At 39.9% G+C, this 26,816-nt stretch overlaps 1 protein-coding gene across 1 annotated transcript in view; it reads left to right on the top strand.

Annotated features, from left to right (window-relative positions):
- Positions 1–26,816, top strand: part of man1a1 (mannosidase, alpha, class 1A, member 1) — a 172,546-nt gene that overhangs the window by 121,137 nt on the left and 24,593 nt on the right. Inside the window, exons 6-7 of the mRNA XM_036582092.1 lie at positions 16,458–16,581; positions 18,917–19,010. Of these exons, the coding sequence (XP_036437985.1) occupies positions 16,458–16,581; positions 18,917–19,010 (218 nt within the window). The remainder of the gene's footprint in view (positions 1–16,457; positions 16,582–18,916; positions 19,011–26,816) is intronic.

The raw sequence follows: 26,816 nt of genomic DNA, 5'->3' as shown, positions 1-26,816 counted from the left end.
TATATTTGTTTGTGTGGTTCATGCTTGAAAGCATGAACCACACAAACTATTAGCTAAGCATTTTAACTTATGATTGTACTAGCAGGACATTGACTAACTAGTCATCGTCCCATCTTTCTCATCATGTTCTTGTTTCAGTTACAAAAGAAGGAAAAACATAAGGTTTTATTTTATGGATCAGAAGAATGTAAATAATTAAACATGCAAAATAGCCAGCAGCCATAGCATTACAGCACTGCTTTTAAAAAACAGACCAACTTCCACATGAAGGAGAATACTCAGTACGGATCTGTGATGACAGGCTGGGTTGTGCTGATGAACACTGATTTACTCTGAGTATAGCCAGTGCAAAACACACCCTGCTTAGCATGGCAGTATCACTAAAGGTGCCACATTCCTCTTCCATGAGTATGTAGACTGCCAACGCCTTCAAAGACACCAGCAAAATTATTCTGTCAAATGTTTCAGCAGCACTAAGCTTTCAGTAGACATTGCAGAGGAGAGACTGATCCCTACGTTCTATTTCTTCCTCTTATGAGCACATGTCACACGACACTTCATATTTACTATACTATCAAGGACAGAGACAGATTAAAAAAAACTGGACTGGCCACCCGGGCCACCAAACCACTGACACTTGTGAACAAAATTAAAAAATGTAGCCAGAATTCTTGAAACATATGTTTCTTATGTACAATCATATGCAAAAGTTAGTGGTCTATATATATATATGTATATGTGTGTGTGTATGTATGTGTGTATGTGTGTGTGTATATGTATGTATATATATATATATATATATATATATATATATATATATATATATATATGTGTGTGTGTGTGTGTGTGTGTGTGTGTGTGTGTATATATATGTGTATATATGTATATATATTCTGTACATTAAAACGTACAGAAGTGTGTTCTCTGTAGAGGACATGTAACTCGTTTTCACTTAGAGAATCAACAGAACATGTAATTCAACCAGTGGTGCCAAAACCTTTGCATACAACTATATACGAGTATTGATAGAGTCTGTAACTGTCCAAAACCTACAGAGGACTCTTCAAAAGAGATGCGTGCTGTCATTGGGTCAAGCTCAGGCAGCATTTCACAGTCACTTTATCTAAATGTTTGCACAACAAATTTGAATTCAGAAAATTGTTTTTATTTGGGGGAGGTTTTTTTTTCCACACAAGCTAGTAAAGTGAAGACTGTTTGTCCCATATAGTATCTCACTAACCTTGGAAAGTTTGGGTTCTCTTTCGAGTCAGATATGGAAAGTTAACAGAATGTTCTTAGAGAGAGAAAGCGAGAGGGTGTGAGTATAAGCCTGTTTTTTTCAGTTAGAGGGCACGTCAGTTCAAAGCTGTTTTTTGGGCATTATGTGGGAGTGTGTTTTTGTTCGAGTGCTCTTCAGACAGGGACAGAGCTCCAGAGCTGATAAATGTGGAGTGACGGCTGATCTGGAGCTGGCCCTGCATGTCCTGTTCTGTGATGGAGAGCCTATTCTGGCTGCCCTTAGCTTCAGTGGAGAGGGCAGTCCCAGCAGCAGCCTGGAGGACACAGGGTTAGCCAGCACTCTGGAGTATAGAAACCTGATATATGGTTTGCTTGGCAAGAGCACTGCTCTGTGAAAGCTCTGCACAAGTACTTGCTCCTTTCACTGCTAGGTGCTGATAGAGGGGCTTGGGCAGCAGCCAGAGACAATGGCCACATGATTTAGCAGCTACTTGTGATTGTTGATATGAGCCTGTGATGTTTTTTGTATGTGTAAACTAGATTTGGCATGATACCACATTATTTTCCAGTACCGACATTGAGTCCTGATGCTGACCCAATATTTTTTTCTTACAATACTACTAAGCTTTAAATTGCATTTTTAGTTGAAGCACTTTAAGATGAGCGTTTAAAAGTAGGCTATCCTACTCAAAACTCAAGAGAAAATCAAGCTGCACTCTTGCTTCAGATCTGAAAAAATCTGCAGGTGTTTGTCCATCCTTCCACTGTGAGAAGACAACACCATGAGTCTGAAAGGATGTGTAGCTGTCAAGAAGCCTCACTGAGAAAAGGAAATAGACAAAAAAAAAGAACATCTGCGAAATCCAACAAAGAAGCTGCTGGTGTTCTCAGAACAAAACACTGACCACCTCAGTGTCCAGACCTCAGTATCAATGAATGTGTCTAGGATCACATGGATTATGAGAACCAGAAAATGCAACTAGCTTCTAAGGCTACGTTTACACAGCAGGTAAAAGTGGCCCAAATCTGATTTTCTCACCAAATCCGATTTTTTTGTTTGGCTGTTCACATTATCTTTTAAATGTGATCTGTATGCGACATCAGTCTGAACAGATCAGCTCCTAAACCGACCCGCATGCGCAAAAGAACAGTGTCTCACGTGGCCCCCGGAGCTTTCAGTTTCGTCTTCGCCAGCATCACAGGAGCGAGTATAAAGTTCCAGTGGTTGACCCAGAATGTGTTTGAGTTTGCTGTAAAAGTTCTCGTTATTCGGCCACGGCCACTTCTTTGGTTCGTGTCCTCGGATGTTTTAAACTGTTCTCTGACGCTGCAGCCTCGGGCTCCTCCGGCCGCGCTCGGCCGTTTCGTTCGAAACCTCTTCAAACACGGAGCGGTTTGATGAGTCTCTTCTAATGTTTTAGTACAGAAACATCAGACTAAAGGTTTATGAGTCTCAGCAGCGCGAAATTATGACGAATGTCGAGTTGTACTGACGTAAAAGCCGCATGAATTCCGATCTGGCTGTTCAGACAGAGTCACATTGCCGCAGATCAGATACGTATCGGATTTCAGTATCACATATGAAGGCGTCTCAAATCGGAATTGAAAATGTCAGATTCAATGCGTTTTTTGCTGTTCACACAGATGACACATCTGTGTCACATTTGAGGAAAAAGATCGGATTTGGGCCACTTTTACCTGCTGTGTAAAAGTAGCCTAAGACTGAACTTTGGAGGTGTGGAAAAACATCCCTGCAGATTTTTGAAAGCAAGCCTCCTGAAGTTGAATGGAAGCTGTAATGAGGGCAATTGGTAGACAGAATAAATAGTGAAATTGTATATTACATTTAGTTGTTGAGGCTTTTGTATAACTTTCTGTTACATATATTGTTGCATTTGGGACAACTACATGCACACGCGCACACACACACACACACACCCACACACACACACAAACACACAAACACACACACACACTTTCTAAACAGCTTATCCTTCTGGGTCATGGGAGGGTGTTAGAGTCTATCCCAGCTGTCATTGGGCGGCAGGCAGGATACACCTTGGACAAAACCATGTATCCCCAATTTTGTTTTTTTTTTATGTTACATAATTTGCCAGCAGCCCTTTACATTATATCAAACTTCTATGATGAGTAGATCAAAAGAAATCAAAATTACTTGGAATTAATCATTTTTCCATTAATTTTCTTTAAAAGTTTAGAACATTCTTCTTCACCTTTAAAGTCAACTTTTTGGAGATCTGAGGTTTTGTTTAGATAGTAATTATATGTTGTGTGAACTTATATCTAACACACTGATCTGCAAATGGGTGGTGTATTTGTGAAAACATTTTATTTGACTACATTTGTTGACAGAAATAAAGTATATTTTGTAAGACTTCAAAAATTAGTCAGCAGAATCTGCTATGTTGATAAGGGGGCGGGGAGGGAATGGTCTATAATACTATAAAATGTTCATATGATGCTCAGTCATCGACAGATTGCAGTACAGTACAGGAATCAATGGGGGCTTCTGTTGTTTTGAGCCACAGACATCTTTGGTGTTGGTGGCCATAGGAGAGTTGCAGCCTTAATGTGTTGTTGTATTTTGATTGTCGTTTGTCTGGAAAAAAAATTGACAAGGTAGAAGAGCGAAAAATAAGTAGGCATTTAAGGGTTAAATAGAGGAGTCAAGCACTGGCCTGTCAATGGCACGGCTTCAGCTCATGCTGTCACTAAAAAGAACTTTTCTGCCATTTCTGCCCTTGCTGCTGGCCCTCACAAGGAAATGACCCCATAGTGCCCGGTTCACTACCCGTCTCAGCGCCTGAGACATTTTCTGCCAGGTCCTCTCTCTTGCTCTCTCTCTGTCTGCTTTTGCCTCCATGGAGCAAGGCTGTCTCCAGATTATTAATTAAATCCCATGTTGTCATGGCGATGGCTGCACCACTGAGTGTAGCAAATGAATTTGGGGCGATGGTGGAGAATGAAAGGGGTTTACTGCGGTTATCACTGCTGAAGCGCTCGGTCCCCTGCAGCCAGCGGCGGCGCGGCTCAAACAGCAGCTGCAGTCAGACGAGCGGAAGAGAGCAGTTCACCCCGGTGGCCCAGACGCAGCACTACATCTTCATCAGCACATTCTACACCCTTCTGTGTTTCAATTTTAATTAGAGACATCCAACAAAACAACAGGACTTGGAGTAACAGTGTTATCATGAGGAGTACACTTTTGGCGTTAACTAATTTCAGTGAATATTTCCATCAGTCTACATTGTGATTCGTGCATAAGCCAAACTGGGCATCCTATCCCAGTGAGTCTAACGATTTGGTGTGGAAGTAAACCCTTTCCTTGTATTCAGATTCAACACCGTGGAAGTCGTCATAGTAGTGAAAACGTTACAGTGGTAGCAATGATGACTGTGAATGTTGAGGACTCCCATTTTTACATCATTAAGGTATTTACCTAATTTTTCTATGAAAGGTTTGTTTGGTGGAGCAGCTGACAAGCTAGAATTACTTGCACGATTATGACAGTAAATTAAAACTCTCATGACAAGTTATCCATCAAAGTTAGCTAAAGTTAGCTGGCTGTTTACTAGTAAATAGTCAGTGTTGTGCATAATGTGACCAAAAGACAAAGAAGTGTAACTGATGACGTTAACTTTATCATGCATGTTATACTGGTCATGCTTACTGGTCAAAATTGCTGTGCCAAAGGAACGTTTTGTGGAAATATTAGATAAATCCCTTAATGCTGGTGTAAAAATGTGCAAGTTCTCTGTAAATTGTTGACAGACTCCACACTGTACCTCCATTCATGGTTTAATGAACAAAGCAGTGAGGCCCAAAAAGGAAGCCAACACAAACCCACAGTTTAGTAAACACAGCTACCACTATATGACAGTAACAAACAGCAACAATCACAGTGATCAAAGGATTTATGAGCCTGTAGTGCACAAAGGCCCTTAACTTCAATGCCTGCATAATACTGAAAAACAAATTAGCTTTCTCTCTTGTACATACACGTACAGCCATGTCTCACAAAAGCTATAATCCAGCAAAATAACAACTAGCCAAGCCAATATAAATGTCTCCAATCTATAGACTTGAAACAACCAGTCAAAATGCTGTGGGTTATGCAGACAGTTGATAACAATTTAAGATTTAAGATTTTTTTTTTAAAGTGATTTAAAAAAACACTTTGTTTCCTCTGCCTCTGTTTGCTCTCCTGCTTGTGTGTGTGTGTGTGTGTGTGTGTGTGTGTGTGTGTACACACATACAGACATTTGTTTGTTCACATTACTGGGCTCCAGTAAGTGCTTAATATTACACCTAGCTTTGTTGGTAGAGAACTAGGGCAAATTATCAGTGCTTTATTTTACCATTTGTTGCTAACCTGGTAAAAATTGTCCTCAATGTTCAGATTCAGGTTTTTGTTTTTTAAGAACCAGGCTAATTGGTGATACCTCATGTATCTAAAGCTGGCGAAAAGACAAACCAAATCTGTAAAGCAGAACAAACTAGCAGCTTACAGCATTCAGGAAGGGTTTTAACCTCACTAGAGAACCTTTAGAAGTAGCAGCCAACACCTCATAATAAAAAGGCCCAAATGTCTCTCTACTGAAATGGAAAAGTTTGAACACTCGGTGTCGTCAGGACTTTGGCCCACTTTTATGGTAAGCTCTCCCAATTTGATCATTTTGCAAAGATATTAGCATTAACCCAGTTTCCGAAAGCCAGAAGCTGCTACCTGCCTCACGCCAACCGAGATTTGATTTTGTATGTCTGATGTGGACTCTCATTATTCCCCTCCTCTGTTCCAGTCCCACGAGTTGCAGGCAGTGGACTGGACCAGAAGGCAGAAGGAGAAAAGTCGTAATTTCATAGCTGCGCAGAACAGGACAACCTTGACCCAGATTTCTTTGGGGCGAGACTGTGGGCCCCAGCGGGAACCTTTTTTAATCCCTTGCCTCCTGACAGAGCCTGAAAATTTGTCACACATGCACAGACACTCGTGTTAGAGCCTTAATCAGACTTGAAATTTTGGTCTAAACCCAAATAAGAGCCCGAGAGTATTCTACCAGAGTCTAACCCAACTGACAGCGCCAAGTTAATATAAAACCAACCCTGTTTAAACTTGCTGTTTTACTCTTATTCATTCTACCATGTGCGGAGACGACTCATGGACATCAGAACCAAATGGCAATTCAATAAGGACGCACAACGTTTTAATTGAAGCTTCAAAGCTTCACTTTCCTCTCAGAGGCAGCATCATTTTGGAACCTGCCCATTCTGACTTACGAGCCTGTATTTCACCACAGTCTTACTCAGCTTGCTGTGGAATTGGGTTCATTTTGTGTAGTTTTTCCACACTAATGAAGTACTTTGGGCCTTGTGTTTAGCAGATTAACTGTTTTCTCCTGTCTGTTCACTGCAGTTTTTATCACTGCTGTATATGATAATAATATAAAAATAATATATTTTATGTATAGAACACTTCATACTAGTGGATTTACAGACAGGTGATAAAGCTTAACACTAATAAGAAACTATCAGTATCAATTCAAAATCATATCAAGACAATGACAGAATACATTAAAAATATAAATACCAAAGAAATAAAGCATTTTTGTTTAACACTAAGTTAGACACTTAAAGTAAGTATGAACACTTAAAAGTAAGAACTGAGCTTGACTGTCTAATAAAAGGTGAATTGAGTTCCACAGTTCCACAGAAGCAGAATAACTGAAAGTTTCTCCACGTTTTCTGTATATTACTGAAGGTATTTGCAGAAGGCCACTATCTGCAGACCTAAGATCACATGCTAGAACATAAATAACACAGACAAGTTCTGTGATGTAAGTGGTGCTTTAAGGTCATTTAAAGCTTTAAAAAGCTAGCAGCAGAACTTTAAAATCTATCCTGAGATACAGGCAGCCAGTGCTGTTCTTTCGAAATGGAATCTGTTTTTTGTTTTTGTTAGGATCTGTGCTGCCGCCTTTTGTATGAGTTGTAAAGGATGTATTGTTTTCTTAGGAAGTCCAGTAAGAAGAGCGTTACAGTGATCAACTCTGCTTGTAACATTCATGAACAAGTTTCTCTGCGTCATTTTGAGAGAAATGGCAGAACTTTTGTGATATTTCTGAAATGATAAAAAAAAATGTAGTGACTGTGTTTACATGAGTCTAAGATCACACCTAGGTTGTGTACTTCAGGTTTGGTGTACCAAGCTAAAAAGCTGAGTTTTTTTATAAAGCATTTTTCTTTGAGTTTGAGAACCAAGGATCAGTATTTCTGTTTTTTTGGGATTTAGTTGTAGAAAATTTTGTGATATCCACTGGGAAATATCTGACACACTGCTGGTATGTCTGTCAACAGAGTCTTGATCATCAGAAGGAATGGAAATGTATGATTGTGTGTCATCAGCATAGCTATGAACATTATTATGCTGCTTAATGACATCACCTAGAGGTAACATGTACAAAGAAAAACACAAAGGCCCTAAAACTGAACCTCGTGGGACTCCACAAGAAATGTGACATTTTTGTTTTAAGATTGATTTCCCAGTGAAGCCAAACTGTCTATGCATTTATTGATTTAGACCATTCTAAAGCTGTGTCTGAGAGGCCTACCCAGTATTATTTCAGGCACTGTCCTCATTTAGTGAACTGTTGCCCACAGAGCCAACTAGTGGATTTAATAGTCGACTGGCCTGTGTGATCCCTAGCATACACATGAATACACAGAATGCTTGAGAATGAATACTAAAGTGTTAAGGTGGAATTGCACACCACCCTGAAGAACGTGAAGCCAGCAACTAGCTAGTGTTTGGAAATCATTTGTTGGAAGGAGGCTGGTGTTCGGAAACAGTTTGTTGATGTAAGGGGTGGAAGGAAGCCGACATAAATTGTGTAGATCAGTGCTCAGTCTGCTGACATTCCAAAAAGGAAGTGGCATGTTAGTAAAAGCAAGTTCAGTGAAATTTTTGTCGTATTTTGAAACGTTGAATTTGTTCTGTCTCATCCTCTCTCTGTCCATTTGTTTCTAACCATCAATGTTTTGCTGAACAAATGTCCTGCCTCTCCTCTGCTGTCCTTGCATCAGTAGGTCCACTCGTCTGGCAGGCAGCAGAGTCCATGTCTATTTACCCTCTTTCTAAAAGTGCGTCACCTGCTCTTAAAAGAGCACCACTAAAAGTTACGGCAACTTTACTTTGACACTTTGAGATATAGCAGAAAGTTCAACAAATTCCACTGTTGGTACTAGTTAACTGTTCAGTGAGGGGAAAAGTTTTCCTCATGCATAAACATAAACGCCTTTGCTGCACTTTATTCCCATTAAAAGTCAAGCAGCCTGCAGCATTTCTGGGGTTTTTTGTGTGTTTGTGAAGCTTCATACAGAGACAGTGAGGAAGCGTTGAAGCAGGAAGTTTTCTCTCCCTTTCCTGTTCTTCTTCATCTTCCACATTTAACCCCTTATCTTCACACCATCCAGTCATCGCTGAACTCTGCTGCTGTTGAGATATCCTTCCCTCTGTTCTGTGGAACTATTTCTTGGAGGGTCATTTTCTTCAGTGGCTTATCTTCTGCCAACATCCCCTCCTGCAGCCTTTTATTGGGTCTTTGTAAGGCAGATAAAGGATTCCAGAATTAGATTTACCATACTGCTGGGGCCTGACATAGCTCAGCTTAACTTGCTTCACTTGAATTAAACTGGACCCATCTTATTGCTTGGTGTGTGGAGTGGGAGTTGGACTTGGGGTTGGTGAGTAAGGTCAAGTTGAGGTAATGCAGGGACGATGAGATATTATGATCAAATGATTCTGTTGCTTTTGGCTGATGTAGTTCTTCCCAGTGCCTTCTACATCTGGGAGTTTCACAAACCAGATTTCTTGGTATTGTGGTGTTTTCATCGCTTAACATAGCTGAGAGCGGCCGACTTTGATGGGCCATTTGACTGATATGCAAAGTGAAGCTTGAAGATGCATCATTTTCACCCAAATCAACGCTTATATCGTCGTTGTATGACACGTTCCAGGATCAGTCATTTTACGCAACATTGTGACTGGTGTATCAGAGGCTGAGACTGTAGAGCTAGCTCAAAGATCTCCTTCGCCCCTGTTTAGGCTGCTGAGGAAGTATTGCACCCCGACATCTCCACTTCATGATAAGCACTGGATTGTGAATAATCCAATGCAAATCCCTGGGTAAAGTTTTGTTATATTGTTAGAAGTTTGGAAGCTCAAACTGGGGTTAGAAGCGAGAGCTAAAATCCTGCTGCATAAAGTTATTGTTGAAGATCTTTTATCCAGCAGCAAAGAAGTCTGAGCAATCTCCAGCCATTCATGAAACTGTGCGAGAGAAACAGACGTGCTTTCCCATCTCTGGAGTCTTCTGATAAAGTGCAAGCTATCTTGGCTTCCATGCTTGCTTTGATATCCCTCATCACAAAGCTTCCCAAAATGAAAGGAAAAACCGTTAATCTGTTTTAATTCCTTTTCCTGTAACATTAGCCTGAGCGCACATGAACAAGAGCTGGAGTATTATTGCAGTTAATTTCATGTAGTTTAGTTATACACTAGGTTTGAATTAATTTGCTGTCCTCGTCACTGGTCTTCCCATAATCAAGGCTGGGTTTATTTCAGCAGAGCTTCATTTAGGGTTGGATGATGAGCAGAACATCAGCCTCTCAAATCTTTAAAAATGAATATGTGACTCTGGCTTTGACGCCATAGCAACAGAGTGGTACCATCTTTCAGATGCAACAAATTGCCTATTAGCTAGTCTGTATCTGCATTTGAAAGGGAACAGACCTAGTCATTATAAGTGCAATGCTGTGTCACCCAAGTGGCAGCAGAGAGGCGTTAGAAGTGTAGGGAGGGGGGAATAGACACTCTACTTAGGCAACATGCATTTGGAGCAAAGCGGATTTCTATAGCAGTGGTTAAATGGGTCTTTCATATAATGCACGCCTCTCACTATAATGGCTTGATGCCTGCACCTAGCTGTGATATTCATGCTTAGTTCAAGAAGTCAGCTTCCTAATGGAGTTGAGAATAGGCGTCATGCTGTATGCTGCTGCCACATTGTTTTCTTTTGGAAATAAACTGTGTGCTAAGCAGCTTTAACAAGCATTCAAAACTGTTCTAGCCATTCCAGTATTGTAAGGTTGGGTAGTCTGCGGGATTCTGCTGATGGAGCTTTTGAAGCATGCAAGAAAACAGGAATGGTGAGAGAGCGGCTGCAATTTTAACCCCCATTGTGAGACATTAACTCCTCTTTTCTGGTTACTCCACAAATGTGAGGAGTTCCTCTTCAGCTTCTAATGAAAGAAAGATGGGAACTTATTCCTTCGTATGAGAACTTGACATGCATCTAATTGCGCTAATTACCGACAATCAACAGACAATTTGCGCTGGTGGGGTGGCCAATTTAGCAGGTTCTCTAGTAACAGCTTTCATGAAAATTAACATTTTAGCATATGACCAGTGTTCTTTTAGTATAGAAGCCAGTTTGTGCCAGGAAGAAGGAAAAAATAGTTTGGTCATAATTGCTCAAAATGGTTTGTTTTCTCAATGTTTTGACTTGGAAATAATAACTTATGCTGAAATAATAATCCCTTTTCTTATGCCCATGCGTTACTACTATTAGTTTGAAAATATCGTTTTAAGATAATACATCATTGTTTTGAGCCATAATTTCTGCATACCACTTCTAAATATCAACAAAATAAGTAATTATTTTGTCATAACCATTCAAAATTTCAGGAGGGCAAACATAAGCCAAAATTTGACCGGCTAATGTTTTGTGCTTTGAGAGGTCAGCTACCATAAAAGCATATGCAGTGAGGCAAAAGTATAAAATAGCAGTGACCTCTTCTTTTCATCATATAATGGGTGCAAAAGATCTGTTGTGGCTTTAATAGTAAATTGTAACTCTCACTTTTTAATGCCAAAATAAGGTTTGTGACACCACAACAACATTTGAAGATTTGAGCTCTAGAGTATAACTTGATTCTCCAAACCACAAAAACCGAAGAAGAAAAATGACTGTGGAGCTTTTGTGCATTTTGAGTTCATGTTCTGTTTTGTGTAATCAGTCTAATCTGGTGAAGGCCTTGGAGTAATTTGCTTATGATCCGAGTGGCCTAATTACAAGAGCCATTAATGCTTTCCACACCACTTGAAGCAGTCCTCTACCGTTTTATCAAATTTTTTCACCAACAACATGCTCAACTGGCTGTGACCAAGCATGGCCTGCCTCTGTTGGTGATTTTATAGTGCACAGCGAGTGAAACTTGGGACCTTATTGTTTTCTGCAGGTCGGTATTTTTGAGAGGAAGATGTACCTATCCATTAACCATTTGTAGTTTTTCTGAAATGTGCGGGAAGCCAGGCTTCCTGAGCCTCAGACGCCCTCTTTTCTCAGGCTGAGAGTGGAAGAGAAGAGGATAGAGCCCTTGTTGGCTAAAACAGAGCATGAAGGCGTGGGTATTTAACTGGTGATGCAGAGTTTGGCTCAGTGCAGGAGTGTGTACATCATGCTAGCTGCCGTCATTAATTCCAGAAGCTGCTGGAGTTTTCTCAGATCTCTGTCAGACACTTTGTTATGAAGCAGCGCTGCACATTATTCAGTGGCAGCTTCAGGCTCTGCCAGCCCAGACTCACGGAGACTAATGCCAAGGTGCCTCTCGTACTCCTCTGGCTTCTGAAAAAGCTTAGACACTGTCTTAGCTTGTGCACAAGCAGCAGATCAGCCTGATCTTGTCTGTGGGAAAAAGTCACTGAATCATAGCAGTTGGGGTTTGGGTAATGGCTGGACACTATGGGCAAATATCTTATACAGTGCTGTACGAAATTCAGACCATCCTTCATATATTAAATTTATAGTCAAAAATGTCAGTGGAGAACTAGTAAGTTTATAGTTATTCAGTTTTAAAAAAATGGGATTTCTAAAATCAGTACAAGACCTGGTAGACTACAAACACTGCCACATCAGATAACCAGCACTTAAAGCTTTCATATTTGAGAGGAAAAAATTAAGCTCCATTCTTGCTTCAGATCTGAAAAAAATCCACAGGTGTTTGTCCATCCTTCCACTGTCCATCAGCGCTGTGAGTCTGAAAGTATATGTAGCTGTCAAGTAGCCCTTACTGAGAAAAGAAAATTTTCAAATCAAGCAAAAAAAGTTGCTTGTGTTTTAAGAATAATGGACTGTACACCCCTATACTCAGACCTCAACATCTGGGACCCCACAATCTCCTCTTGTTCTGAGATTTTTTTTCTTTGGTCTTCAACTGTCCTGCTGGTTTGTGCTGCTGTGAGTGAACAGCTAGACTTATTCTCCCTCTTCATTTGATGAGTATAGGATGTGCAGCGCCACCTGGTGTGCTAAAGCAGTAGCTGTTCAAAGTTCAAGCCTTTTTAGATAATACCGGACTGAGGAATGGATTGAGAATGATTTTCATAAATACCTCAAATGTGTGTCAATATTAAAACATGCTTGATTTTAATTATCGTTATTGTTTTGTTGCCAAGGCCTAGAAGACTGCTTTTTGTTTTGTTTAGGCCTCTGTATTGTTTGTCTGTCCATCTGACAATTTCAGCTTTTCTCATCCTGATGTGAAAATAAGAAAATTACGATTCGTGCATCCTCCACCCTGCAGACACACCTGCAAACTCACAGCGCTGACTTTCTCACAGTTTGCCTGGCCATAATCTGCTTTAAGCTTTCAGCAGATCACAGCGTTTTCCTGAACTGCATTGTTTTCCCAAAGCGATGCAGTTGTTTGTTTGATTGCTTTCTTTTTGTTTGTTTTTTTGCCATTTGCAAATTTGTGTGGCACAGATTAATCAGCTTTGTAATGCAAGAACAAATTGGTTTGGCACAGCATGTAGATATCCGTGTCTGTAAAGCAAGGCATTGTTATTCTCAGCCATGCTCCTGTTTTTGGTGCTCCCCCACCACCGCCACACGTATGAGCTCTATAGTCCACAGACATCAAGCCTACTGGAGGCAGAGCAGCGTAGCTGCAGGCTGATCAGCCCAGCGGAATAAATGCTGGCAGTGGTGACGGCCCACAGAGCACTGTTTGCATATGTTTTGTGTGTGTGTGGAAGTCTACTCTGCTGGATTGTACACAAGTTGATATGCAGAGCCAATAGCATGAGACCATCTACATTGACCATCAAATGTTTGACACTCATCTTTTCAGCAGGCTTAGAATAAAAATAGCATGTTCTCTTTGTCAGTTTGCAGTACCGTAACATATTAAGGGCTAAAGAAGTTTGAGGAAGACAATAACGTGTTCATATTTCTTACAGTGCTAGCGTGGGAAAGCCAAAGCTCACACGTTTTATCCCCTTGTTGTAATGTCAGCTCTCAGGATCTTTCAGTGTTTAAATATGTTATAGTATGTGCTTTTAATAATAAGTTTTGTCATAATTATTTACAAAACCTGCTCTTTACACAGTACCCTCCATAATGTTTAAGATAAAAAAAAAAAATGCATCTTTATGTGCACTCAAAAAATTCACATGTAGTTAAAGTTCACATTCTCAGATTTTAATAAAGGGCATTTTTTTATACAATTTTGTTTTACCATGTAGAAATTACAGCACTTTTTATACATTGACCCACCATTTCAAGGCACCATAATGTTTGAAACATAGCAGTGGTATGTACAGCTTGAAGTCTGCAACTCATAGACCTCACCAGATGTTGACTGTCTTCTTTGGTGAGGCATGTACTACAGTAGTCTTCAGCTCCTGCTTGTTTCGGTGGCTAGACCTATAAAGTGTGTTCTTCAGCATTTCAAAAGTCCTGTGGCTTTTTCCTGAACTTGAGCTCATGAGACGTTTCTACATATCTTTTCTACTGCCATCAGCAGTTACGTCATTAGTGATCAGTGAGCTATAACACCCCAACCCTGCGGTCTACAGAAAAGCTGATATGCTTTGGATTTTGAGCAGTTCCTTTTTCACCTCCACACTTGGCTCTTGCCATAGCTCTGATACAAGTTAATCTTGGTCTCATATGTCCACAAGACCTTTTGTACAAAACTCTGCAGTTTGTTTTAAGTACTTTTTAGCAAATTGTAACCTGGCCATATTGTCATGCTTGGCCTCCCAGTCCCTTAATTATTTCTAAGTACACCAATTCTCTCTTCCTTCTTAATGATGTTCCAAACTATTGATTTTGGAGTGCCTAATGTTTGGCTGATGTCTTGTTTCTCAGCTTTTTATTTGTTTATCTGACTTTCATTAGCACAACTGTGGTTCTCGTGTTGACAAACATGTCTAATTCTGTTTCTTTTTTCTAGATATCAACATAGACTTTTGTTTCTGGCAATATCTGAGCTCTGGAGTAGCTTTTTCTCTAAGCTGTTTGTACTAGCAAATATACATTCCCTGTGTAGACAACAAAGCACTTTTGTAAGTCGCTCTGGATAACAGCATCTGCTAAATGCTGTAAATGTGAAATAAATCAATTAAACAAACCTGAGTGATCACAAACACCTGTGAAGCCCTATGTCCCAAGCATTATGGTGCCTGTAAATGAAAAAAAGGATGCTTTATCCCAAATTATATGGAGGGCACTATATTAAGAAAGACACTGAGCATGAAACTGAGCACTGAAGCTAAATGCACCCAAAGGATTAGCACACTGCTGTTTTGTATACAAGACATTTGCAGGTATTTTTCTCTTATGTAATTGAACAATAACAGCAAGACAATTCAGTAACACTTTTTTAGACGTCAGCCTACATAGGAACTATATAACAAATGCATATGCATTGACGAAGAACATTTGTAAAGCAATACTTGGGCATTTGCAACAGTAATTGCAAGATGACAATCTTACAAGACGTTTTATGAAGTAAATGACATTGTTGGTCCAAGGTAGGTCTAAAGATATGTAGTCCATTTATAACAGTGTTATGAAGCATCCTTCACATGTAGCAGCACGTGTAAGGTAGGAGCCTGGATAGGAGCACCAACACCATATATCAGTTCTATGGAGTATTTTGATGCCTGAATACTTAAGTGATAATTTTCATACATATTGTTTGCTCAGGTATCAACAGTGTGTTGGGATATTATAGATATTTTGTTATATTACTTTGATGGACAAGTTCTATTATGCTAGACAGTGTGACTGCAGACATGAAAAACAGAGTTGGAACCTAAAAAATGTGGCCATTATCTAGGCCCCAGGAAAGTTCCCTTACTTGGAAATGATGCTTAATTACAGTATTATAAATGTGCTAAATGTCTGTCACTTAGAGTAAGACCCCTTATAACAGTACAGTGCCGTTTACCTCATTAAAGATCTTATGTCATCTTGCAATTACGGTCGTTAATATTCAAGGATTGCTTTATAAATGTTATTCAATGCCTGTACATGTGTTATGAAGTGCCATCATAGGTAGCCTTCAAAGAAAGTGACAAAAAAACTATAATAAAAAAGCAAAGTAGAAAGCCAAAAAAAGCAGAGTAGAAAGCAAAGTTTTAAAGTACAGTGTAGAATACTGTGTCTCTCTCTCGCGCGCTCTCTCTCTCTCTCTCACTGCCATGTATTAATTTCAGGATTGAGCCGCCAGTTCTTTGTGTAATGTGTCCTGGGGGTGCTCTTAGAACCCAGTATTATTTTGACTGATTTACGTTCTTAATGACAAAACCCCTCGCTGCCCCTCCGGTCTGTCAAAATGAAGCTGTGAAACTTTTAGTGAATAGCTGCACTCTTTCGCTAAGCTTTTATTATGCATCATTAGCGGGAGACAAGCAGTAATTTGTCTTTCAGAGGTCCAGTAAGAGCTGTTTGCTTAACGATGTTGTCATGGTAGTTGCATCAGGTCATGAAGCAGGGTGTCCTGGTGGCCTCGTTGAGCGGTCAGAGGTCAGCTGAAGTCAACAATCAGTTTCAGATTTAGCAGATGCACTTCTTGTCAGAGAGAGAATATATGACATGACCGGTTGAAGTCAATAACACGGAAGAGGGAGATGTTAGCTCCAAGGTTGTGCGGTGATTGATGCTGGGATGGATTGTGCTCAGACATTAATCATCACTTGTCAGAGACTGAGAGGAACAGGATACTGAGCAAAGTGGCACTTAGGCTTGTGCATTACACCCTCAGCGAAGGAGAGACTGTTTCATGAACCGTCATCAAAAAGGGCTTGTTCAAAACTAACAGCGTTGTTTGTGTGTGTTTTCCCTCTACAGTGGTATAGGCAGGAACTGGCCGTGGGCGTCTGGAGGCAGCAGTATTTTGGCGGAGTACGGCACACTGCATTTGGAGTTCATACACCTGAGCAGACTGTCTGGGAAGCCTGTGTTTGCTGAGAAGGTGAGAGCTTTGGCTACATTTCCTTCTAGTACATTTTTGCCTTAAAGTGATTGTTTGGCATAAAAACAAACAGTAACACTTTACTAAAGAGCAGCTTGACATAAAGGGTTATTCCAACAAGTGTCAGTAGTCACAAAGGCTACTGTTGTCAGTTTCAGTGTCACTTGACCTCAGTACCTGTTAGGGCAACTGCCTCTTGTTGGAATAACCCTTTACACATGTCTGTGTAGGTTTGTCAGTTGTCATGAAAGAGGTGTGAGTGTTGTGTAGCCTTATGGACACTGCTCCACAGAAAGGTGCTACCACACAAAGTGCGCAATTTTCTGTCTACCCTGTCATCCAAGAATATGAATGTCTAGATCCAGTTTTGTGTTTCCCTATCTCAGTGCTTTAAGCTTTCTTGAGCGTCAGCCGATACTAACCTCCGATCTTTTTGTTTTCAAAGATAATATACAACACAATTAGGGTAAAATGCACATTTTATTGTGACATAAATACACTGCAATTTCATGCTACTTTACAGTGTGCTTTAAAAAGTCGGCTTTTTTCTCTCAATTTTAAACATGCTGTTACTTTTAACTGCAGTTTTAAACCAATAGCAGTGCGGCACAGCCGCCAGTAGAACAGAACCTTTCCAACGATAGTTTCATTTTAAACTATCACAACTCACAAGTAAAAGCGTGGTGGGAAGTGTAATGTACATTCTTCTGGTGGCAAAAACAAAGCTCGAGGTGTAATAGCCACTTGCTCACATTTTACGGTCCCATATTTTGACAAAAGGCAGCTGGCTTACACAGTCAATGCACACTGCACATATGAGGTTTTACATTAAGTTTTCATTTCCTTTTTCAAGTAGTTGTTTTAAACACAAACATTCAGACCACTTATTAGCCTTTTGATGCTCCTCACTGCTGCAGGTTTTGGATAATATGCCTGCATCGGCTTTGAACCTGATCCACTAGATCAGTGGTTTTCAACCTGTGGGTACATCATTAAGTGCAAACTGAAGCATAAAATACAGCGGTGAATATGAAGCCTTATCGCACTCTGACAGAAAGAGTCTTCAGGTGACAAAGATCCTTTGCTCCTCACAGAAAGTTCAAATGATAACATTGAGTTGGGCTTCTTAAGGTGCACAGAGAAAGCAGTGTTGTCAAATTGGACGTTAAACAAATATGCATCTAAATATATTGAACTGAGCCAGACCTCCTTTTGCAACATTTCTTCAGCATGTTATCTGTCCCTTGGTAGCTGCCACATGACATCAGCTAAAACATTAGATGAGTTAGAAATTTTAGGTTATTATTTAGTATTTGTGTGCCATTATATTATTAAAATCAAGCAAAATTGGCAGGTTGTATTGATTATTGCATTATATTTATTTGCACTTTAAATGATCTGAGTGGTAAAATGTTGTGGGCCGTTGGGGGGTTTGGGAGCCTCTGCATTGGGCCACATTGGGACATTCCTCGCAAAGATATGTCCGGTGTTTGAGTTTGCTTCTAATGTTTTGCTGTGGATCTACAAAGCTGATGTAGCTAACAAATATTGGAAGCTTATACCCCACCAATTAGCAGTGTGATTTATGACAATGTATGACACAAGTATGCACAAAAGTCCTTTTAGATGGCTGCTAGTACAGTTTTTTTGCAACATAAGGTACTTCTGTCCATTTTTGTTGTAAACAGTAGGTCATACAGTGTCAGCCTATTTGAGATCACTTAGTAACTCGATACGATTTGACACTTTTTTGGCTTTTTTTGAAACTTGGCTTCCATTGCAGTACTAGCTACATTAACATGATAATGCAAAACTAAAGAAGCAGATCTCAGATGCCGAACATATCTTGGCTGATCTACTACATTTACAGAAAGAGAGAAAACTGTGTGTAATAGATTTTTCAGAACTGCCTTTTTAACTAGACACTCTGTGAACACTATGATAGTAGAGCTCACAGTTATAGATCGATGGGAATATTCAGTTTCTGCAGTTGTTCAGGGTCACTGTTCTTTAGATAAACCATCACTCTGGTGCTCTCTTTGCTGACGTCCTCCCCCTCCCAAAGCCCAGAACACAGTCCCTAGCCTCATCCAGGACCAGGCCTGACCTGCTCCAGTGCAGACGCTGATAGATGATACCATTACAAAACCCTGAATGAGGCTGTACTTAACTGTGAAAGTGACCTGGACTCTATAGATTGATGAGTGCAATCTCCACCAGAAAACATCTCTTGCATTTCAAGCAAGTTCTGAGTTTACTGCACCTTTCACTGGAGCTGATGCACTGAGCCGTGGCATCTATTAAACTGGAAGCTTCTTTTTGTCTTCTTTCACAGGTCATGAACATCCGAAAGGTGCTGAATCGCTTGGACAAGCCACAAGGGCTGTACCCCAACTATCTGAACCCCAACAGTGGACAGTGGGGACAACGTAAGTCTGTTACTTAATTTTTTTTCCTCACGCTGTCTCTCTACCTCACACTTCCATACTGAATATGCTCCTAAAAATAAAGGCCCGTAATGGCTCCTGGCTTGGACATGGCATAGAGCCTTTACATTAGAGTTAATGGTGTAGCAATTCATTCTCTGTCTTGATGCACCAATTATAATTTCTCCCAATACAACTACATCAATCAAAAAAATTAAATAAATAAAATGTACTTCTTTGTATTGGTCAAAAATCTGTTTTATAAGCTAGAAAAGAAACAAACTGTGTTTTATTAAGAAAATGAACGTTTAAACAAGCATATCTCATGTTAGGGTTGCACAACATTGACAAACTACAATGTTCAGTAAAGCTGTCTGATGTCACGATGACAGTATGAGAAGTGACAAATTACTATTAAAATGATGTGTCTCTGGTTGGATGGACATTTTTTTGGATGTGTAAATGCAAATCTAACTGATCTCTTTAGGCACTGTGTTCTTAGTTGGTCTTATTTTGAAGGACTTTGGAGGACGTGACGTAGTGAGCTTCAGTAGCCCAGCTGGCTTGCAGCAAAACAGCAGAGCCTGAGCTGTTTTCCCTTTTGCTGCAGCTGTTTTGAGTTGAACCTCCATTAAAACTGAGTTATGGGCAACAATTTATGATCTCTGAGTGTGTATTTTGTAGTTGCTGTTCGGCCGAGTGGTGAAGTTGCCCGCTCTAACGGTGTGTTTATTATGAAAACTCATATCGCGGTGATGATAAAAATACGATTTATCCTACAGCCCTGTTTCACATAGCATCCACCAGCACTGTGTGATAAGGTGTTTTCATCCAACTGGTGGTATTAAAAGTCATTGGCATGTTTTTGTGCCACATTATGGTTCAAGATTTGTTGCAAACTGCAGTTCCCACACACATGTGGAACGTCTGATATCTATTGTACATTAAGCTAGCCACAACAACCAGGATTGGCTATCCACGTTTGTGTTCAGTGGGTTTTATCTCACAACCCTGTGTGTCATGCAAACATGCACTTTTTAGAGCAAAATATAGTCACTAACCCGACAAAAAAGTGATTAGGTTTTCTTTGAAGCTTTTAAAGTGAGATCCACTGACAAGTTTGCTATTGCAAATACTAGTTAGTTGCACGCAAGTTTTATTTGTTTGCAGCTGTGTTTTGAGATTTAAAAAAACAACAGTCTGTGTTTGGTTAATTTGCATGTTAGCCAAGCAACCCTGTTCTTTTGGGGTATGCAGTTCTTGGCCACATTAAGGAATAAAATGCACCAGACTGGGCAGAATGGATAGGCGTCTGGTTTGTGGGACTGTCCTCTACTGAAACCATTTGAAGACTTCCTCACATTTTAAGTCTGAACATGATTAAGTTGTGTGTGTGTCCAAAAACAAAATAGGGTGCCAAGTCACATGTTATTGTCAGCCATAATTTCAATTGGACCAATAATAATTACATTTTCTAATTTATAGGCGAATTATGTATGGCCTGCTGATATATCAGGCACTAATACTCTCTTGCCCTATTCCAGGATAGTAATTCAGCAAGGAAAATCCATGCATGTAGTATGTTCCACTCTTCATTTGTTTAATTTCCAGTCAAAATGACCCTTAAGGGTTAAGTTATCCTTTATTCACCATCAGGTGGAAAAAGCAGAAAACATATCTTTAACAGAAAATGACACAAAGGTTTCAACAAATAAATGCTATATTTTCAGTATGTGATGTGTCCATGCTTCACCTTTATTTCACTTTCCATTCTTTTCAGGAGACTTGCTTTTAGTTTTCCCAAGAAATCTACAGAGATATTTTTACACATTACTGCAGGTCATTAAAGAAACCTTTGTAACTAATTAGTTGATATAATCATAATTAAATGATGGAAAAGCATCCTGGCCTCTCAGGTCTCCTACTGCACTCGGTGCTCAGTTATGAAACGGTGAACTGTGTTAGTAAACAGTGCACAGCCTCTCTCAGTGTAGTTCCTCTATGTGCTTTGTGCTGACGACGTTAGATCCATACAAAATTCACATCAATTCATAGCAGCCAACATAAACATAAAGAGCAGTGTGTGTGTGTCTCTCGCCCTCTCTCTCTCTCCCAGAGGCGCTCACATGGTGTCTCTGAAAGGTCAATGAGATGAGTGCAGTAGCAGGTCAGCCTGTAGTGAAGTGTGTTTTGCACACATATGAGCACGCATCCATACAGCCTGTGTTCTTCTTGACTTAGGAAGAGACTCTGGGCCTTTTTAAAGACTTTTTTTGCATGAATTTGGGAGTGAATTAATGGAGCGCAAGGCTTATTTATGGCACTTCAGGATAATCACAGTCTTAAAATGCTTCTCAGATACACCTATTTTCTACTTTCCAGCTTATAATTGAGTTTGGTGTGGATTTGCTACAGACTCAAATCTTTCTTTGAACAGTCTTCCTTTTGTCACAGGATGATTTGTTCTTTGAGGGGATTTATTATGACAAATCAAAAGCAAAAGTCTGGGCCTTCAAAGTCAGTTACGACCTATTATGTTACATTATGCAGTCTTTAACAATCTGATGAACTGCATCTGTTGGATGGAGCCCTGGAATAATACTGCTTTTATTTAGTTATTAAGATGGGTTAGTGGTGTAGTTGTAATGAGTCCTACACAGTAATAATCTGCAGAAAAGGTCTTGCTTATGAGCACAGTGTTGCATCCTGCAGTGCAGATTGAGGTTTGAATCTCAGCTGTGCTTTGTGCCAGCTGTAGCCAGCATTCTCCTGAGTCAGATGCAATCCCCGCATATGTCCGTCACTGCCTTATTGCTGTACTTTCATAACTAATGGCTCACCAATGTAAACAACTAATCGCAACCGCTCCTCCGCTGAAGTTCCTCCGCTCAGTGACTCACCCGTTAATTCAGTCATAGTTCTGATTCACTTAGGCCCCTAGCTAACTCTGTAATAACTTCTCAGAGTAATTGCCGTGTAAGGATGAGATTGGGCTCCAGTGCGCACCCTGCTGCTATCTCTTTTTGAGTATTGCTTCATTACCACTGGGATGATGAAACTATAACGGTAATTACCAGTATAATTTTCTTTTTGTTAAACATGTGAAGCATCTCATGGACCTGGCTTGTTACTCACTCACTTGTGCTGGGCAGGCTTCTCCACAAGGGGGTGCAATTCTAAAGTAGCTTTAGGGACTTCACAAAAGCGGTGCTGAGCATGAATGACACAGAGTGTCCTTGTGTTTGAGGTGTTTTTGATAAAATGATTAAGGTATTCCATTCTGATATTAGATGAGGTTTTGTGCTCCTCTTGATAGAGAAAAAGTCTAGCCGTTCACTTACAGCAGCAAAAAGCAGGGGGCTGGGGTTTGGCTAGTCAAGTGTTGCTGCTGGCTAAATGGTATACAGTTGTAAGCAAACATTACCAGTAAAATTACATGTTTTGTTGAACTTCTAAATGAAAGTAGCTCGTTCTATACAGGAAATAAACTTTAAATATGGCTTTTTTCAACAGATTTTGGTGAGCATTTTTTTACTTGAGTTTAACATATCAGAAAAGTATAAAATGTAACATGTACTATAACTTTTGCACAGGCTGCATTTTTTGTTGTAGTTAATTCCCCAACATGTTAAATTGAGCAAATAAACAGTAGTCATGCATTAAAATGCATGGAAGTGCCTTCTGTAACTTATTTTCACTTAAAAAAAAAAAAATCTGCAAAATGTCATTTGGGCAGGGATGCACAGACTTTTGCATACAACTGTAAATTCTGATAGATTAATAACGGCATGGTTTACCGTAGACTTTGTTTAGACATAATCTTTTTCTGACTTTTTTGTTTTCTAAACAGTATTTCAGTCTTTGTTTTATTATACAAATTTTTTTTTCCCCAGAGGAAAATAGTTTTGGGGGACACTTAAAACATGAAAAAAGCAATTTATTTTTTCTTGTCTCTTGGCTTTTTTATCATTACTCATGCATGAGCACAGAGCATGATTCTCCTACCCATGCTGAATACCATTTTTACAGTGATGCCATCAGCCAGTCAGCATTCTTTATTCTTCAATTCTTTGTTTTCCTAAAGCAGTCACTTATGCAAAGTTTACCACTCATGTCATTGGCTCAAATTTTGGTGGTAGAAGAAGGTTTCTCTGGGAGTACATATGCCACTGAGCAAATCCCATTGAAATGAACATGCAGTATTTAAGACTGTCCTGGTCCTGTGCTCCCTCCATGGCGCAAGGCAGTGAGACAGTTTGCAGTTAGTTGCATTTGCTAGCTTTCTGTTTTAAAGCTGCACTATGGCAGACCTTTTGGTTAAAATTGAAAGAAGTATTACTTGGAGGAATAAAAGGTCACTAAATTATGGTGTGCATACACTTCTGCAAGTCACTCTCTAAAGCCCATGTGTCAAACACAAGGCCCATGGTTAAAATACCAAAAGTATTTTATTTTTCTATCATTATTAGCTTGTTTCACAATGCGCTGCACTTCAGTCCCCAGCTTGCACTGCAACATAATGTGCTCAGACTCTCCTACCCCAACAACAGTATATGGGACAGCAGTTACACCTCAATTCTACACAATTCCACACCAGTCATATAACCAGATGCATTTCAGCAGCAGTTCAGCCAATATAATTACTTAACGTCAGCTCAGCAGCTCAGAAATTTTGCCCAATTATTAATGAACTTGCAGCAAAGAAGATGCCAGTTGTCAAAAAAGTAGGTTTAAAAGACTGAGCACCTGGGTACATTTCAGTTTTAAATATTTCAAGTGTCTATGTAACATTTCAAGGTCTACTACAAGTGTCTATACTTTACTGTTGAAGTTTTTGCATATTTTGAATAAACAGCGGCCAGTTCGAGTTACAGCACAACATTAATTAAAAATTAAATAAAAACTTTTTTTTTCTCTGGCCCACGGATTTGATGAGTTTTTTCAATATGGCCTTTTTTACTGGTTTGACATCCCTGCTCTAAAGCCTGCAATAAAAAGTCAGAGGTTTCTGGTTGGTGTCAGGTGTCGAGTTTTTCTCACCACATCATTTGACTTTACTTATTAAAGTCACATGTACAGATTCAAAAAGAAGATCCAGCGCGATGTTTAGGTCTCAGGTGTAAAATCATCATCATATTGATGGTGTGATGACAGTCGTGGATAATTCACACGCACTTTCTTGACCACTAAAGAGGCCATATTAAAAAATCTCAGCAAATCTGTGGGCCAGCTGTGTTTTTATATCATTTTTACTCAACATTCTGTCAACTGGGCGTTGTTTATTCAAAATATGCCAAAACTACAACAGCAAAATAGGCACTGAATACTTGTTCAAAACTAATTCTAAGTAAAAATAAACTCCCTGTTTGCTTGAACTAGACACCAGGCATCTTTTCTTTTTGTGTAACCGCTGACTCATAGATTCTTGTTGGGGGAAGGGGTTCAGAACACGCACTGTGTTGCAGTGCATGCTGGGGACTGTAGTGCATGTCAGGGTGAAACGAGCTAACAAGAATAGAAAATTAAAATAATTTTGCAGGCTGAATAGGACTGTGTCGTGGCCTGACTTGGCCCGCGGGCCTTGTGTTTGACACGTGGGTGCTTATGGAAGGGGTCCGAAGCACAGCCAACATTACAAAATATTCTTCTGCATGTTGCATGCATTTACACATTTACACCAGTGGGGTCTCCAAATCCCTAATCCCTTTACATTTAAGATCCGATTTTTTGCCCGTATTGCTCAGCCCTGCTCTAAGGGCTCTTCTGCTGTGGTGCATCAGCTTGAGAGCAGTTTTATCAGCATAGGCCTGCAGCTTCAGGCTGTGGAGCTAAAGGAGACATCAGATCACTGCTGGTGGCCTCCAGCACAGAGCCATCAGGCAGACTTGAAGCAGAACTCTGGTGTGAAGCTCCGAGCTCAGAGCAGGACGAGGCATCAGGCTCTGATGAAATGGCAGAGTTTTCTGTCTGAGTAAGCTTTTGTTGCTCTCTCTCTTTGCCAGCTCTTTTGTTCAGCTGAAATAAACAAAAATAATATGAAAAGGCAGCTAGCCGTAGGGAGAGGAGGCTCATAATGTGGTCCTGCATTAAAAATAGCCAGCTATCTTCTGGCTTCACACAGTTTTTGTCCTTAGGGGGTGAATTTCATACAGGTCAGTTAGGCCATTAACTTAAGTGGACTAAAAGGAGAGCTGTGGCCTGTAGGAGCAGTCTTAGTGAAGGTACCTCTTTCTGTCTGTCTTTCTGTCTTTCTTTCTTTGCATCTTTCTTTTTGCAAATTTTAGTGCACATTTATTTTTATGTTTGAGTCTCTGAGTTTAATGTACTAAAAAACAACAAACATAATGTTCCATACATTTTGCACAATATATTAAATTCAGCTAATACGCAGTTATTGTGCTTTAAAATGTGCAGAAGTGTGTTCTCTGTAGAGGATGTGTTCACTTATTTTTACTTTGAAAATCAACAAAATGTTAAACTAGGGGCACCCAAACATTGCATACTACTGTATCTTTTTCCTTGTCTTCTCTCTCACTTGTTTATCTCTCTCTCTCTCTCTCTCACTCTCACTCTCGTCCTTCAGAGGTGACTGGTGTTTTCCTTGAGCGTTGGTGAGAAGTAGCCAGTAGATGTTCAGCATGTGGCTCACGGTGCTGCTGTGGACACTTGAGTGTGTTAAACGGAGTGGTGTGTGTGGGCGTGCTGAGAGGCTCTCTTTGTCCTTCAGCAGCCGCAGAGAGCTAACAGCAGTAGCCATGTTCCTACTGACAGCCTGTTACAGCACTGAGTCTCTCTCTCTCTCTCTCTCGCGCATGTTCTCTCTCTCTCTCTTTCTCTCACTCGGTGGATGCTTAGCCCATTCTATTGTATTTGTTTTTCTGTTCCTTTATCAATAACTGTATAGAAGAGGCTTTTGAGTGTAGATCGTTTCCTCTTTCCCTCTTAAAGTGTCCGTGTCATGGAGAACTGAAATTTCCTTGTATGGAAATGTACTACAGATATTTTGTTTCCTCAAAAGTCAGGAACCACCCAAGGGTCCACAGGACAATATAATATTGACAGGATTGTGTCTGTTAATATTTTATCAAGATATCAAGCTCTCAGTGATTTGTAAAAACTCATTTACTGCTGGTTTAAAAGAAAAAAAAAAGAAAAAAAAACATTGATCAGCGCAGTCTTCTAGAGGCTCCAGAGTGAATGAGGTTTTTGTTTTTCGTCTGAACTTAACAGTGTCTTCTATACATTTATAAAAGAGCAAAGATTGTTTACATATATCAGTCTTAATGGCACAGTAACAAACAGCTTGCTTTATTCTGAAGGATAAAGAGTGGATGGAAAATAGTCATGTAAAAAATTAATTGTGACTGTTTCGGTGCATAAAACCCACACAAATGTTATACAAATGAAAATTACAAGAAAATGTAGAACATGGGCCGTTTAAGGCTCATATTGAAGCGTGTTCCCTGATTCCTTCTGACATCTATGTGGCATAAACACTGCCCAGTGGTTAATGAGGTGTATATATTTATGAGCATGACAGTCAGAATGACACGCGCACACACACACACACACACACACACACACACACACACACACACACACTCAGCGTTCAGCACTTGCAGAGCCTACATACTCATCTCTCACACAGAGTGAAGTAGACAGCACGAAATGCTATGGCCTTCTGACCACATACATTCACACGCAGTGTACACAGGACAGACATATACCATATACTTTTATAGTGTGTGTGTATTACACAATAGACTATACGAGAAGTAAAAACACTGCTTAAAAAAAAAAAGCTGATCC

The sequence above is a fragment of the Colossoma macropomum genome, unplaced genomic scaffold (genome assembly GCF_904425465.1).
Source record: "Colossoma macropomum unplaced genomic scaffold, Colossoma_macropomum, whole genome shotgun sequence".
Lineage (NCBI taxonomy): Eukaryota > Metazoa > Chordata > Actinopteri > Characiformes > Serrasalmidae > Colossoma > Colossoma macropomum.
This window is presented reverse-complemented; position numbering and strand designations above follow the sequence as displayed.